Raw genomic sequence first — 17,430 nt, 5'->3', positions numbered from 1 at the left:
ACCGACACCGGCGCTCTGCTGCGAGGTAGTCCACAATGTCTGAGAGCAAACTACAATGATGTTCTGAGTTCACAGCGAAACAATCTGCCAGCTTGTCTACTCCAGCTCTGCTGGCTGAGATTCTACCTGACTAATTTTGGCTTCTCTATATGCCTGCGTTTGAACAGAACAATGACTCCTTTTCAGAAGTTGTTCTATTTTAGAAAATCCCAGGCGGTTTACAGTCAGAGTTCTCAGAAGTGTGCCAACAAGACTCAAGACTTGGGTTTTCAACCTGTCAAGTTCCTTTATTGTGCACGTGGTACAGTATGATTCTGAGTGCAGTTATGAAACTGTATTATTATCATGCACTGATTTGCTTACCTGTGCTGCGGGTATGAGATGAAAATGCTGTTAAAGATTAAAGCAGACGCTCTGAAGAGTTTTCAGGATGCACGTGACATCTTCACGAGCTTTTCATCTTGTGTGGTTAAAGTGAGCGGACAAACCGTCTAATGCAGGAGCGACCGCACACATGCTGTCATCACCACACCCAGCTTTTCCTCATTTCTTCCCTTTCTTCTGCCCCTTGATTGAATCTCCATATTTTTGTGGGGTTTTTCCCTGAAGTCGAAGTCTCGTCTGTGTCGCTCAGGCCTTCTAATTTTAACGCTCGATCCAAAAACTGATAAAAAAGACCTGAGCTCCACTAACTGACATACTCTTTCATAATAATGAACAAGTCAATTTATTTTTAAATCAAACCCTCTTATACTACTGCCACGAGGGCTCGAGAACTAACTGTGTATTCATCTGTGGCTGAAGGTCCAACCTAAATAATGCAGCATTTATTCTAGTTAGAAATCTGCACAGCTATTTTACTACTAAACCTCTACATCTCCAACAGTAACCAAAGAGCTCTGGGCTCAGAGCCACAGAGCAGGAAAGCTGGTAACTGATGAGAGATAACTGCATTGTTATGCTGGCAGATGTGTCCTTAAATTTGAATGATAAACAGCCGCACGGCTCTATACGAAACCATGACACTAATCATTTTTACACAAGATCCCCGCTGGGTGTTAGTGGACTGTTCTGGTGAAACACAAGCCATATCAAGACATACTACTCTGTCTATTACAGTATAATGGCAAACAGATGCAGAGCAAAACTTAAAAGGATTGAAAGGAGCTCAGAAGTTTTAATTGTCCAACTGCCAGAGTTTGAAATCAGCTCCAGTTTATCGATGCCCCAACCACCTATTTAAGTTAGCAAAACTTACCAGAGCAGTGCTAGAGACACACTCACAAAAATAATGGTAATTATAACATACGAATATCATATGTACTCTTCATGACTATGAAATTGTTGTATCAGTGCAAAAGAACATTTTCTAGTGGAGGCCATACTATTTGTTAGTAAGCAAACAATAGCATCAGTGTTCAGCAGGTAGCAGCAACCAGCTGATCGCAGCAGTCAGAGCGTAGACATAAACTCATAATATCTTCATAAGGACTCATAAATAACAAGAAGCATTTGTATAATGAGTATCATTATTTTCTGTTTATGTGGATATGGTGCATGTGTAGCATTCATTTCAGTGTTTAGTAAAATTTGTTTAAATAATAAATATCAAGTGAAAAAAGTTTTTAGTCAAGTTTTAATAAATAGCTCCATATAGCATTATCACCATTTTGACCTTCAGATCAATCTATTGCCCTTGAAGGAGAGGTCAAAGGTCAGATGTGACCTTTTATTCACCTTTTTCACTCTGTTCATACTCCACTCTGTATTTAATCATCAGTTATTATTAATCTCTCTCTCTCCCCCCTCAGCAGATGACCCCCCCTCCCTGAGCCTGGCTCTGCTGGAGGTTTCTTCCTGTTAAAGGGAGTTTTTCCTTCCCACTGTCACCAGGTGCTTCCTCATGGGGGGTGCACTTGACAATGATTGTCCACTGCAGGCTAAGAGGACAGAGGTGGAGACTGTCTGTTAAACGAGACACTCACTGGAGAGGCACCTGAATATTTCACTCAGTTTTTTAATTTGTCACAAAGTGCTCGGCATTAAAATGTTCCTTATAAATAGTATTATTTAATAATTAATTTAAGAAAGCATCAGTTCTTTCACACGTGCATGCACTGCTGCATCTGCCACAAATAGAATCCAGTTCTTTGGGAAACACATTCATCAGTTTGATGACCAAGTGCTGTTCTAATGTGTGAAACATCTTCTTAAGCAGTATCATATTTCCTTACACTGGTAACTATAATGACCCCATCATTGATTTTACAAGGCTGTGATTAATAAGCTGATAAAGGAAGGGCCATGGCAGAAAGGAATAACAGACAAAATCTTTTTTTTCCCGAGTGTTAGAGAAAATGTCTTCGTAGAGCTGTTCCTGAATTGAAGACACACATTTTTTTAAAATTGGGGATTAAAAAGAGAAGGTGTAAAATGTTTTTGTGTTTAGTGTCAGTGTATCTGCCTGCGTAAACAGAAAGAAGTAAGGATTGTCTTTTTGCCAGCCCATCGTATCTGCAGCTGTGTTCACAGGAGGATCTTTAGCTATCAGAATTTAGACTTCGTAGTTTCAGCTCACAAGCTTTCATTTCTTTTTCCTGTCTTAATATTTGAAATGATTCCTTCAGCAGCAGCAGCAGCAGTGGAGGCATGCAGGCAGGATCTCTGCCAGCAGAGATGTGGCAGCTATCTTTTTAGTGACAGTCTATGTGGCATATTCAGCAGCCTGAAATGTTTATATTGAATGGTTCAGAAGCTTGAAAATCACCATGGCAATGGTCCCAAAGACAAAAGCCCTAGCCTTTTGTCATGGGTAATTATCACAGAGTAGGCCCCTTAAAGCCTTCCATTTGGCTCTGAACAAATTCACATTTAATTTTGTGCTCATGAATTTGACACAGGGCTTTTTTGTATTCAAATCAGGCTTAGATGTAGAATTTAAATATCCACTGAAATGAGTTCTGTTGGATGCAAGTAGTTTTTCTTTCCCCAGATTATTTCAATATTAGAGACCATGGAGAAGGGATAAGGAGGGCTATAGAAAGACCACGTGAAATTTCCTAATGAAGCCACCTTTGGTGTAGAGTGAACATTCAAAAACATAATACCTTGAAAATGAGCTTTGGTATTAAACCCAAGTTTAGGTGTCTTATCTCCCACGAGCTGCTGAGGCCCTAAAAACTGACTTAGCAGAATGAAGAATAACTGTGAGCTTTTGCCAGCGCTGATCCCACTGAAGTGTCATCTCCACACACTCTGTTTTAAACTCCGTGTAACTTCCAACAAGTAGGTCAGAGAAATATGAAAAAGTGCTGCCGCAGAATCAAAGCTACGTACACCCCGTGTGATGACATTATATACAGTATAGAGCGACTCCTTGGGCTGTATTTAGTGGTTAGGTTCTACAGCAATTTGGTTTAATGGAACATGAATCACTAAATGCAAAATTAAGCTGGCTGCTCTCACTTTGTGTTGGTTTTTCAGGCTCTCAAGGCAATAATCAGAATTGGTTCCACATCCCCCAGCTACTTCAGACACAAGCTTTTAGGCTTTTACACACCAAAAAACGACTTGTTTAGGTTTAGGAAAAATGTTTTAGGTTGGGCTAAAATATACAGCATCAACCCTACATGTGTTTATATGTGACATCAGGGGTCTTTTACAAGCTTCCATGTGACAACTTGGCAGTAAATGGACTGGTTCTTATATAGTGCTTTTCTACTCAGTCTGAGCACTCAAAGCGCTGATACAACACATTTACCCATGCACACCCATTCATACAAGCACTTCCATGATTAACTAAGATAAGTGCTTTAATTATCTAACATTCACACGCCGACGGTTGCGTCAGAGAGCAACTTGGGGTTAAGTATCTTGCCCAAGGATACATTGGCATGCAGCCTGGAGTGGCCAGAAATTGAACCGCTGACTTTCCGATCAGTAGGTGACCTGCTCTACCTACTGAGCTACAGCCACCCCGTCTGAGAGTGGCCGTTACTCAGTGCGTCATGGCGCTGACGCCGGAGGATGCTTTGTGCGCATCTGCCTGATGGCTTTGACAAACTGTCAGAGTTTGATGCCAGGGGGACGGGCTGGCTCGAACCGTGCAGAGATTTCTTAAACTCCACCAATAATGTTACCGTTAAGCAGTGCTCAGGTTTGTCTTAGTCTTGTAAAGATTATAAAGAGAAAATAGCTATATTTGCATAATTTTTAATTCGATGAGTGACAGATCTTTTTTACATGCTATATGAGAGCTTTTGTGTAAAGTTGAACCGTTGTTTTGTAGCCATGTTTCGGCCTTTATTTATTAATCTGGGATGAAAATTTTGAGCAGTCAGTTTAGCCCCTCTTAGGTTTGGTCTTTGTCTCTTTCTGTTTTCGAGCTCCCTCATCCTCTTCTGGCTCTCTCCTTCATCACTCTCCATCGTCGGAGACTCTGCTGATGTCTGAAAGGTTTCAAACATCAGCAGAGGTCCTGCAGCCTCTTTGCCTCCCTCAGTAACTCTTCCAAACGCAGTTAGAACGGTTCAATAATTCACAAGCTAGTTGCCATAAGGATGAAGCTTATTTTTTCCTCCATATGCAATAAACTGGAGAACACTCAGCACCAACGAAAAAAAGGATTTTGTTAAAAATACTGCTGACAAATTTATAAGAACATATTGCAAAGCTGAGCCTATAAATTTTTCACTAAATCGCATGGTGGTTGTTGTATGGAAAGAAAAAAAAAGGGAGGGAAACCTCACAGCTCAGTAGCAGGGCGAGTGTCCAGTGGAGAGATTTATTTATACAAGATTATATGAAAAAAGAAAAAAGGTTTTACTACAGTGCATGATACAATATTATTCTTGTAATCTATTTATAATCAGGTTCACTCAGTAATAACTTTTTTCTTTTTTCTTTATTTATGAGGTCTCTAATATTTAAGTGTGTATAAAATTTTCCAAGTTCAACCTGACATTATATGAATTGCGATGGAAACAGGCCAGCATATTTCAGCCTGTGTTTGAGACTGAAGCGTGTTGAAGTGCTTGAACCAGCCTTCAGTCAGTGAATCTGATGTTCTTTGATTGAAGGTTTCCCTCACATCTCTGCCTCAGGAAGGGCTCAAAGTTTTATTCTCCACAAGTTTCCATCTGACTTTTAAAAACAATCACGTTATTCTTACAACAAGCTTTTTAAAATAAAAACTGTTTGATATTAAACAATATTTCCATATTTCAATCTACACAATGTAGGATAATATATAATATACTGTAAATAGTCCGGCCTGTTAAGGTTCAACACACAGGCACATCATGTACATTGTATATAGTGTTATTATTATTAGTAGTATTAAGGTTAATCTTGTTTGTTGATTTTATATATATATATATATTCTTTTCTTAATAGTGTGAATTATTATATTTTTATTTATATTTATAATAACTGCGGCTGCTGTTACACCCAAATTTCCCCTCTGTGGGACAATAAAGGCTGTTTCTTCTTCTTCTTCTTCTTCTGATTTCCTGCTCATCTCCCCAACAGAGACACTGCATGAAACCCATTCATATCCTTTTCATCTACTACTCTCCAAGCTTACAGTAAATTTCCTGTTATTAAAAAGTTGCCATTTTTAGTTAATTCGTTTAGATTTTCTTCTTTCCACATTGTTATCTTACATGTCCCCAGTGTCCTTTCTTTTCCGACTTGCTCTTTATCACGACCCTGTCATTTCCCAGTGGAGAATAGTGGACCATGTTCTCCCATTTTTTTCCAAGAATAGACCATTCTCTTATCTAGAAACTGTATGTCTGTCTGAATTGCTTCCTACCTCGTACAGTTCCCATGCACCACTTTGGTTTTGCTTTTTATTTCCAAGACAAGCTCACTGGATAATTTAGATGTAGATTCTGTGTTCTTACAAAGCATGACCTCATTAGGTTTGTAGCTGAAACTAATGTAACCGTCTTCATTATTTAAAATAGTTTTGATCATGAGGCTTACTCTTTATGTGATGCCTTTATTGTTTCAATATGGAAGGACAAACTTGATTCTTAAACTTTCAGAATGAATCATTTGAGAATTAAGCCCTTAACTGTGTTTGTCCATGAGAAACACAAAAGCAGAAACACTCACACACACACACACACACACACACACACACACACACACACACACACACACACACACACACACACACACAAAAACTCTTAACAACTGAACCACTACTCACAATGCTCCTGTGTGGCCATGATGGATGAAGGAGAAGTCTTAAAAGTGTAAGTGCAGGTATCAGTTAGGTTGATCCTTTAGGACCTGGGTGTAAAACAGTCAGTAATCCTGAATGGGTCTTGTAGGAAGGATCACTCACTGCTTAAAATGCACAAGTGCCCAAAATTGTACATGTTTGAACAGCCACTGGAAGCAAGTTAGCTACCAGCTATGATAGTTAAAATTTCCAAATTTAGAACAGAAGTAAAGATATTAACAGCTTAGTATGAAAAAGATCAGATGGCTGCCCCTCCCTGAGCCTGGTTTTCCTTCCTACTGTCGCCAAGTGCTGCTCATAGCGGGTCATCTGATTGTTGGGTTTTCTCTGTATTATTGTAGGGCAGTCATACTCATCTCACGGCCCGCGGGCCAAATCCGGCCCGTGATTGGCTGGTGACCGGCCCGCGGCCATTTCTTGTAATTGCTCAAAATTAAAATAATTTTCCCTTTTATTGTGTAACAAATGCTGAATAATTCCCCCTTGTGTTCACAAAGTGAACTGTCTGTAAGACAGAATCATTAGTTTGTACACGGCCCTTTAGGTCCTAATGATTTGGGCCTTTAAGGTAGTGAACAGTTTGCGCAGGTCAAGAATCACTGCTGATCTGCGAGGAAAAGACGTGTCCTTAAATGAATATCTTGGCAAAAAATGAGTGAGGTTAGTAAGCGGAGAAAAGTTGACGTTGAAAACAGACAGTTTAATAACAAATGGACAGATGATTTTGCATTCATTTTGCCACCTCATGCCAACGCAAAACCGTTGTGTTTAATTTGCCAAAAGACAGTTGTTGTATGCAAAGTTGCTAACATTAAGCGGCATTACGAGTCAAAACATGCTAGCTTCAGTGCAGCTTTCCCGGTTGGTAGCATTGCACGAAAAGACAAGACTGAGGCCTTAAAGTTGTCTTATGCTACCACATCAACAATCTTGACGACTTCCACTACTGCTGCTGAAAAAGCCACCGCTGCTTCACTGCGTGTAACCTGGGAGCTGGCTAAAAAGGGCAAGCCATTTGTGGACGCTGAGCTTGTGAAAGTGTGCACATTGGGAATCGTGGAGGAGTTGTTTGCCGGTGACAAACACAAAGATGACATCGTTAACCGCGTGAAGCAGGTTCAGCTTTCGGATTCAACGGCGGCACGGAGACTAGAAACTTTGTATGAGGACAGTTTTTCTACTTTACTTGCTGAACTGAAGTGTGTGGATTACATGTCAATAGCTATGGACGAGTCTACAGATGCAACAGACACTGCACAGCTGTCCGTGTTTGTGAGATATTTTAACGGGGAGCTTTTCAAAGAGGAGCTGCTGTGCCTTTTGCCCATCAAGAGCAATGCAACAGGTGAGGCCATGTACAATTCTATGAAAAGTTTCTTTGATAAGAATTCTCTGGAGCTGGATAAAATCAACCTCCTTGTAACTGACGGTGGGCCATCTATGATAGGACGAGAGAGGGGCTTAGCATCACGTCTCATAGCGGACCACCCCACAGTTAGTTCACTACACTGCATCATTCACCAGACGGTGTTGTGTGCCAAACTGTCTGGTGAAATGAAAGGAGTGATGGACACAGTGATCAAAATTGTAAATCACATTCGCTCAACTTCAAGTTTACAGCACCGGCTTTTCAAAATGCTACTACAGGAGCAAGAAGCTCAATATTCAGACCTACTACAGCACAATGATGTCAGATGGCTGAGCAGGGGGCGAGTCCTACAGCGCTTCTTTGCACTGCGCAAAGAAATCACAGAATTTCTTTCCGGTCAAAAAACAAAGAAAGCAGATGAGTTCTCTCAGTTTATGCAAGATCAGGAATCTGTGGCTCTGGTTGCATTTCTGTGTGATATCACTAATCACTTGAACCATCTTAACCTGCAGCTCCAAGGTGGGGATTCGAATGTGGGAGAGCTCTTTGAAAAAGTGAGCGCTTTTCAGACAACCTTGGGCGTATTCGTGACGGACATAGAGGGGAAAAAACTTCACTTCCCTACCCTGCGTGATGTTCCTACAAATGGGATTGTGCTGTCACGAATGGTAGCACTGTTAAAAAATCTGTCAGAGAACTTCAGATCGCGGTTTCACAACTTCAAAATCCCACAGCAACTGCTACTGTTTGTGCGCAACCCGTTCGCCGTTGCTGTCACCGGGAGCTGCCCAGCAGAGGCAAAAAACGCTGTGCCTGCTATCAGTGAGGGCGCTTTCCAGCTGGAACTGGTCCAGATGCAGGCTAATGATGTCCTAAAAGCCAAGTTCAGAGAGGAGAGACTGTGTGAATTTTGGGCACACTCTGTTCATCAGTATCCGAACTCTAAAAGACTCGCTATATACATTTTGACAATGTTCGGATCCACTTACATATGCGAGTCGGGGTTTTCAGTGATGAATCTAATTAAGGACAAAAAGCGCAATAGACTCACCGACTCACATCTCAACCAGTGCTTGCATATTGCCTTGACCTCTCAGGTGCCGTTTACACGAAGCCGTTTTCACTGGAAACGGTGTCGTTTTGATGCGTTTCAGCCTTTCGTTTACACGATGGCGTTTCAGAAATGATCCGCGTTTACACGAGGACATGTGAAACGATGAAAACGATGTAGTTCTCATGCCAGGCCACAAGTTGGCGTTGGTTTTCTCTTTGCAAAGTTTGTTTATGCAAGACGCGCATGCGTGGAGTGACACAGTAGGTAGTGCGGCAAACTGTTCATTACTTACAAAACGGCCAATGTGAGAGGTTTTGTGTGGACAGATGATGAGGTTGGATCGCTGCTGCACACAACGCTGAATTACAAAACGGTAAAAACACAAGAAAAGCATAAGAAGCACTCGTGAATCCGCGAGTACTGTTTATCAGTTTGCGCGTGCGCGAAAAACTGGCCGTCGCAACCATAGTGCGCATGTGCGAGTCGAGCGTTTTCAAATCACCCCGGTTTCAAGTGTTTACACGAAAACGCAAGCCGGTGCGTTTCTGAAACGCTCCACTCTGGACCCCGTTTCTGAAACACATCGTTTTCACTCTGTTGTCGTGTAAACAGAAGGGCGAAACGCATCAAAACGACACCGTTTCAAAATGAAAACGGTCTCGTGTAAACGGCACCTCAGAAACCAAACTTCAGTAAGCTCTCAAAGGAAATGAGATGTGTTACCTCACATTAAGCATGTAGTCAGTAACTAATAGTATGTGATGCATGAAGAGGTTAAAACATAAACATCTGATTACATACCTGTGCTGTCTGTTCCAAACTTTAAAATAACTGAAATATAGTAAAGCAGTTTTTTTTTTTAAATTGTATTTCTGAACTATTCCAACATTTGGTGGCTTGCACTGTGCAGTTATGTGTTTAATATATTTTATAAACAGCTTTCACACCAAAAGAGCTGAAATATGTTCATTCTATGCCTAAGAACTGTTAATAATCATTTTCATTTTTGAATTTGTCCAATATTTGCCTGCATAATAGGAAACGTTCCAGCTATGCTGTTCAAGATGGTTCAAAATATATCTTGCTGAATTGCAGTGGAGCTAATAAAATGCGTCAAAATATGAGCACAAGCTATCAGTCTTTTTTTAAAGTTTGCTCATTTTATATGAATGTAGTTTAATGGCTGGCCCTCGGCCACTTCTCATTTTCCAAATGTGGCCCTCGGCTAGATCAAGTTGAGTATCCCTGTTGTAGGGTCTTTACCTCACAATATAAAGCACCTTGAGGCAAACGTAGTTGTGATTTGGTGCTATATAATCTATATAGTGGATTTACTGAACTGGACCTTCTGACCATGTTTGGGTCAGAAGGTCCTACAAATGCTATGGGCTGCTGTGTGATCCGTACTAACACCATGTCCAAGTAGTCTGTAGTTGGGTTTCGTAGTGAAATTCTAGTATGTGTATGTCAGCACTAATTAGCAGGTAAGTAGTAAGCTAGCTAAAGTTAATAGGTGACATCATCTTGTTACTCCCATATTTTATTTACAGTCTTTGCTCAGTCCCAGCTAATAGACCTTACAGAGTTTTCTTCATACTACTAACCCCTAAAAATGTGATTGACACTAAGGGAGGTGAGCTTGGGTTTATAGCAAACATCATTTTGCCATTCATTGTATTTTCCATGGGATCCCAGAGAAATTTGCACAGGCTGTTAGCACACCAACATCCCAGCTCATATGTTTCCTCTTGGATGCCTTTCTGTTGGCAGCCTTGCCAGAATTACAGCCCACAGGGCAGGTAAAGGGCTGTGTTGCTGCACAAGGCTGACACAGAAGAAAAGCTCCAGCCTCAGAGGAGTGGGCCTTCTCTTCACCGCACAGCAACCATTACTCTAAATCACCCCCCTTCTTCCTCCTCCTTCTTTATCCCTGACCTCCGCTAGAATCCACTGACCTGGAAATTATCTGGTGAGTCCAAGCCACCAAGAGCGGCACTGGCCCTAGCGTCGCCTGCAAACAGCAGAAATATTGAGCCAATTACAAGATTATTATCTGGTGTTAGTGGTCGGGGAACACTGTGGGAGTGTATTTATGCCTGCCAGTGCTCCCTGGTGGAAGAGGAAAAATGAATCAGAGGCTTTTGGGGGAGAAGTGGACAGTGCTCATGCCCACTTGCCTTTATTTCTTTACAGCTCTCGTCTTTCTTTAGACTTTGGCTCCAGTCCAAACCCCTTTCTTAAAGATCAAAGATAACACCCATTTGGAGCCGATAGCTGGTTAGTATTTGCACCTGGCTAATTTATATGCCATGCTGTCATATTTTGTGTGCACCTGATTTAAAGTAAATATGACTTTATGGCACATTCAGACTCTTTTTTCACCGTTTATTTAACAGATATGAGTCACAACCTGGATATGAGGGCAGAGCTGAGTTGGTTTGCGAGTGTAATTTGTTCAGTAGGGAAACGAAAGCAGTGATGCGTCAGGCTCTTCATTCCAAAGTGGTTACTTTATAGGAAAGCTTACAAAGGGCGCATTTAGTGATGTACTGCCTGTTGCTGTGTACATTGGATTTGGTATTTTAGTAGGGAATAGAGTTTCCTGAAAGAATCCTGGCATCTTTTTCCAGCTAGTTAGTTCCATATGAGAGGAATGACGTACATTTACAACGTGTATCATGTTCTGTCATGTGTGCAAACTGTTTGTTTGTCAACTTCTAAACGTCTTAGTCATCTTTTGTATTTTTTCTTGGTTTTCTTCAGCACTTAAACATGTGCCAAAATGGGGAATTTGATTTAAAGGGAAGCCTGGGTTCATGTGCTCTGTTTCGTATTTCGTTTTGGGTCTGCATCTTGTTTCACGAGTAGAGCCTACTGCCTGTGTTTCATGCGTCAGTGTGCTCAGGGAGTTGTTTTTTTAGCAGCGCGATGAAGACATCAAAGCAGAATCTGGAACTGCAGTAAATCTCAAGCACTTGGATGGTTTGTCATCTGTTACATCACCTACCACTGCCAGTAAAGTTTCATTAGAAAGCGCTGCGTGCTTCTTCTGTAGACCGGAAAAAATATCCCAGTACAGTTCACTTACTGTAAAATATATTTATTTCCCCGAGTAAAACTTTAATGTTGAGAATTAAAGTTCTTTACTTTATATTACCTTGGTGTGCATTAGTCACATTAGTGATTAGACCTTTTGTAACTTTTTGCTTTGGAGGTCATCACAAGTCCAAAGTCTTTGAACCAATCCAAGATAAACCAGGTGAAAACACATTTTTAAGCACACCTTCAACCAAACTGTCAGTGTTCAGGTTGCATTGTGGGTAAAAAAAGAGGACTGGATTAAATGAAAGTGACAGAAACTGGTTCTGCTGCATCATTTTATTTAATACAAATCTGACTGCAGTCTCCTGCTTACCCAAAGTTGGGTCACAGTGGCAGCAGTCCTTCTCCTCAGTAATGCCCACAAAGCCATAAGATGCATAAACCTTTCAGTGAGTTCAGGGTTTAGACTGGGTCCGTGTGCCTGGAAGACCCACAGGAGAAGTTGACAAGAAGGACACGATGCCAAACTCCCTCTGGATATCCACGCTCATCACACTATGCCTAAGGCTGGGCTCAGCCACCCTGTGATGAAAATGAACTCCAGCCACTTGTAAACACAGTCTCTTTCAGTACCCAGAAATGGAGTCTACATCACCTGGTGCACTGAAAGCTTTGCATTTTAAGTCAGCTCTCACCTGCATTAGTACTGATCTGCATGCATCTTATGCTCCATTTTAGCTTCACACATGAACACGTTCCCATGACAAATAAAGGAGTTAACTTGGAAAATTGTTAAAATTTGGGCTAAATTGGGGAAATATTTGAGTAAATGCTTAAATTTCAGGTCAACTATGACAACATTCTGAACTGCAACCATTCTCGCACGAACATGAATCCTGAATACATGACTGCTTTATGACTTCCATATTTTAACTTCCAAACATGGCTGTGTTCATGTTGTCTACATTACACCATACCCACCTCACTGTCTCTGAAACCCCCCCCACCCACTGTCTCCAGTGGCTTTGCACCACCACACCACTGCTGTTAGTGCATCGACCACAGGACCAGCTCAGCGCACACCATGAAATATGGATGCTTCCTTTAGTACAGACTCATTTCTTTTTCATAGCACAATAATGTTCTCTTTTGCACTGGGAAGCTGTGACGGTGGCTTTGGAAGGCTGGTGGTTCCCAAATCAACATGTTCCCAATGTAAGCAGGAAGACGCTCCTGGTGTCTACATGCATGCCGGCGTCTGGAATTCCCCTTTTATCAATAAATAGTCTCAATGTTCTCCATCAGTGACTTGTCAGCTCTGCAGTCTTTGCAGTCCCTGATGGCATTGATTTTGTTTCAAAGTACTATTATACTGCCTCGCTCTGGACTCTTGGTGCGACAGGGCAGAGCTAATGCGAGAGGAAAGGAGCCTTGTCCGGGATCCTCTTTACACAGCTGTAGGAGAGGTCGCAGATACCGAGAGGACTCCGGAGGTCAGCTGACGGTCAGTGTTGCAGGAGGATGTCGAGACATCGGTGCACCTGTGTTGTTGCTGTTGCTCTTATCGACCACATCCTGCCTGTCCCCACTGTGCTGACCTCGTGAATCATTCCTCAAAGAGAGGATTCACTTAGGATACTGGATGTGTTTTGACATTGGCCTGAAGGTATTGACTTGTAGCTGTTAGATCCATTTCACCTCACCCACTGAGATCAGCCAGCAGCTGTTTTAAAACCTGAAACAACCATAAGGAAAACTGACAGCGACGTTCGTGTGCTTTCGTTTCAGTGATCCTGACTCCATAGCAGTGCTGTGTTCTTCATGAAAGTTGGTTTCAGTTGTTACAGCTTCAGTGCCAAAAACAAAACATGCAGTAGATGGAGTTTGAGTAACTGGATGATTCAAGACATAATGTGTGATTAATGAAACAAACAATCAGTGGTTGTTGTTGAGATAACCTTACCCCACTAAACTACACAGATCACACTCTTGTGTGGGACATTGTGGAGCTCTCAGAGTCTACTATTTCCATTATCCTCATGGTGTTTGATTTTGCACACATGAATTCCAGTGTTCCTGTACGTCACCTGTGCAGACCGCAAATTCCTCTAAAGCTGAATCTTTAGGCCACGGCAGCAACGGATCAGACAATTCCTCAGTTTCTGCAGCTGTTATCTGCTCACTGTCACCTCACCATTAGATCAGGAGGAGCTTGTGTTTGTCATTATAAAGAGTAATTGCAAACAGCCCTGAGCAAAACCAGCCACCATGTTTGTCATGACAGCTAGTGTCTTTTAGAAGTGCGCTCTGTTTGTGTGCGCTCCGTCTCAGCAAACAGGCCCTCTGTGTTATACTGTGTATGCTAAACGGAGCATGATTGCATACCAGCCTCGTAGCAAGGATGAAAAACGGTGCCTGTCACATCAAGAAATAAAGAACACCTACTGCCAGGCAGATGCTGCATTTTGATTGAGTTTACAGATGGATTGGCCTTACAGACAACGGACTCTGGTAATGAGCGATCCTCAGAAATTTCTGAAGACCACCCTCTGTGATGGTCTTAGTACTTCTGTCACAGGTGGCAAACTTCATCTACCCTGGGAACAACCCGGGCCACTTAGTTGGTGGCAGTCCTCGCTTTACGCAGCACCAGCCAAGCAGATGAATAATTGACGCTTGCATTCTGTACTTTGGTGAATTTTAAAGCTGTATTCTGCAGAGACTCTAAATGGTAGAGAGAGGACACGTTAATCATTCATAGGCTGCTTTTACTCGCTTTGCTTAAGGTCGCTGTCCTGAAGGCGGTTAGGCAGAAGGAGAACGGAGGAAGAGGAGTGGAGGTGGAGGTGGAGGGATATGAAAGAAAAAGGTGAAAAAGGAAAAACTACAACCAAATATTGTAATCACAGGGATTGTTCTTGCTGAACTTTGTGATTGCTGCCAATGTGAGTATATTTTCATCACTAGGATTTCATTTCACGAGGTGAAAACATTTAGCAAACATGTAGCACTGTGTTCACATTGCTCGTGTTGAGCCATTTATTAGACCTACAGAGGAATTTCTGGAATTATGTGGCATATCAACATAATATTAAATCACATGTACAGCTTGTGAGGAGAAATGAGTTTCACCATCCGCTGGAATGGATTTTTCTGATGCCCCTTTGTCATCCATTGCAAAACGAAGGTGATCATACTGAGGGGGGCCTTGAGTATCAATATTTTATCACTGGCATTACCATAGTAGAGGTATAGAGCTTGACATTCTTTTTTTTCTTTTTGCTCTGTATGAAAGGGGGAAATACCCCCTTTCAAATGCACCCAAGGGAGAGCCCCCTCTTTAATGACCACACCACCGTCTCTTTACATCCAGAGGCATTCCTGAAAGAGGAGCTGCGCCAAAACTGCCAATCAACATTTGGTCACGCATGAGAGAAATCAAATAAATAAACTTCTGCAGGAAAACTGTTTCCAGTGTTTTTCTTGATTGATTGGATTCAGTATTTTTGATGACTTAGCCGAAGTTCATCCAGTTTTAATGTTTATTGTTGTAAGAGAGGTTGTATAACTGTGACAGTTGCTTAGTAGGTTTCGGTAAAGAGTGCAGGTCAAATAAATATTTCACTTCCTTTTTTTTCCTCTCACTATTTTCTCTTTTCAGAGAGTTGATGCCCAAGACCCTGGAAGGCCAAATCACAATGGAGAAAACTCCCAGCTACTTCGTGACCAGAGAGGCTCCTGCCCGAATCTCCGCCATGTCCCGGGACACCAAGCTGATCGTCGTAGTGAGGGACCCCGTCACTAGAGCTATCTCAGACTACACACAGACACTGTCTAAGAAGCCCGATATTCCCTCCTTTGAGAGCCTCACCTTCAAAAACAGGACTACGGGCCTCATTGACACTTCATGGAGCGCCATCCAGATTGGCATCTACGCCAAGCACCTGGACAACTGGCTGCAGTACTTCCCCATGGACCAGATCCTGTTTGTGAGCGGCGAGCGCTTGATCAGCGACCCAGCTGGAGAGCTGGGCCGGGTGCAGGACTTTCTCGGGCTCAAGAGGATCATCACAGACAAACACTTTTATTTCAACCAGACCAAGGGATTCCCGTGCCTGAAGAAAGCAGAAGGCAGCAGCAAGCCCCACTGCCTTGGAAAAACCAAAGGGCGCACCCATCCAAACATTGACCCTGAGGTGGTGCAGAGACTACGAGACTTCTACAGACCCTTCAACATGAAGTTCTACCAGATGACAGGAAGATTTTTTGGTTGGGATGACTGAGTGTTTTTTTTTCCCCTTGAAGTTGAGAACTGAAAGACTGCATGGGGGGGTCACGTTGAAATTAAATATAAGATTTTGGGAATAAAGTTGTATTGCTATGAGAATAAAGTCAGAATTAGAATAATACTCCAATGACATACTAGAATGTCATTGGATACAAATAATAATATTAAAAGAAGTGAAAAAAATGACTGGAAAAAAAAGTAAGTGATGGATAATCACGTACATACCTGTATATCATATCTAATTTAGCTCATTAAGAAATTTGTATATGAAAATAGTTATATTAAACAAATATTTCTTATATAACATTAAAAAAAGTCCTTTTGGTAAAGCAATTAATTCTTATTTATTTACTATGTAATTTTATTCATAGTGCAATTAATGGTATGTTCTTTGAGATTACACAAAAGTCATGTAACAGCAACCAAAAAAGACAAATTTTCTGATGTCAGTCACAAATTTGTATGTTTGCCAAGCAAGGACATCACTTCACTGAGTGTCAGTGTGCCTGCAGTGGAAGAGTTATTTAAGCCCTCCATCACGCAGGCCCAGAGACTGGTCATAACCCCCCCTGGCAAACATAGGTCACTAGGGAAAAATGTGTATTCCCCAACCAGTTGGCAAGTGGTTGCTGGCTATTGCTAGGTGAAATCAGTCATAAAGAGGGTGCTACACCAAAAACGTCCTCGATTTCTTCAGCAGCTAGCAGATTGCCTCGGTTGTTGTGGAAGATGCCGGCATGTCTGGAAACACTCATCAACTACTTGCTGAGGTGTGATGCAAATCAGAAACAGAACTTTCGCCTTCGAAGCAGAAGTTGTACCTCACTGCTGCAACTTCGGTGCAGCATCGTATACCTCTTTGTAACCAGTTTCACATCCAGCACCACTTGACAACTGGTCTGAGAATACAAATTTTCCGGTGGTCACTAGAGAGTGGCTGACTGGTCTCTAGGCCTGCGTGACCAGGGCCTAAAATATCCTGTATTTCTCAATCTCATTTAGCAATACTGAAAACAGATTTATGGATTTATTTATTTAGCATCCAGACTTTTAAGAGACATTGGTATGAACTGAGCCTGGTCAGAAGGAAAGAAAATACTGATTTAAAAGAGGCATTTGGCATTTATAAGTAACTAGATTACTTGTCTGTGGTATGATGATATGATGATATGATGAGGTGGATCCAGCCTCACAACCTGAAGCAATATGGTTTCTAAAGAAGAAAACACTTTGTTCTGCTAACTTTACAGAATGTTGGAGGTTTGAAACCATTTTTCCATTTCTGTTCTCTCTGAATTTTATTCCCCTTGTTGTTTTGGTAATGATCCTGATAAATGGCTGTACTCATAATTTTATAGTACTCCTATATTTTTTCAACATTTTAAAAAAATCACATTAAAATTATATATGGTAAATATACCACA

At 41.6% G+C, this 17,430-nt stretch overlaps 1 protein-coding gene across 1 annotated transcript in view; it reads left to right on the top strand.

Moving 5' to 3' along the window:
• Nucleotides 1-16,309, top strand: part of LOC115798223 (heparan sulfate glucosamine 3-O-sulfotransferase 3A1-like) — a 32,817-nt gene extending 16,508 nt beyond the window's left edge. Inside the window, exon 2 of the mRNA XM_030754984.1 lies at nucleotides 15,380-16,309. Coding sequence (XP_030610844.1) covers nucleotides 15,380-16,001 — 622 coding nt within the window. The 3' untranslated portion in view covers nucleotides 16,002-16,309. The remainder of the gene's footprint in view (nucleotides 1-15,379) is intronic.
• Nucleotides 16,310-17,430: the final 1,121 nt, after the last annotated feature.

This window comes from Archocentrus centrarchus, chromosome 19 (assembly GCF_007364275.1).
Source record: "Archocentrus centrarchus isolate MPI-CPG fArcCen1 chromosome 19, fArcCen1, whole genome shotgun sequence".
Lineage (NCBI taxonomy): Eukaryota > Metazoa > Chordata > Actinopteri > Cichliformes > Cichlidae > Archocentrus > Archocentrus centrarchus.
This window is presented reverse-complemented; position numbering and strand designations above follow the sequence as displayed.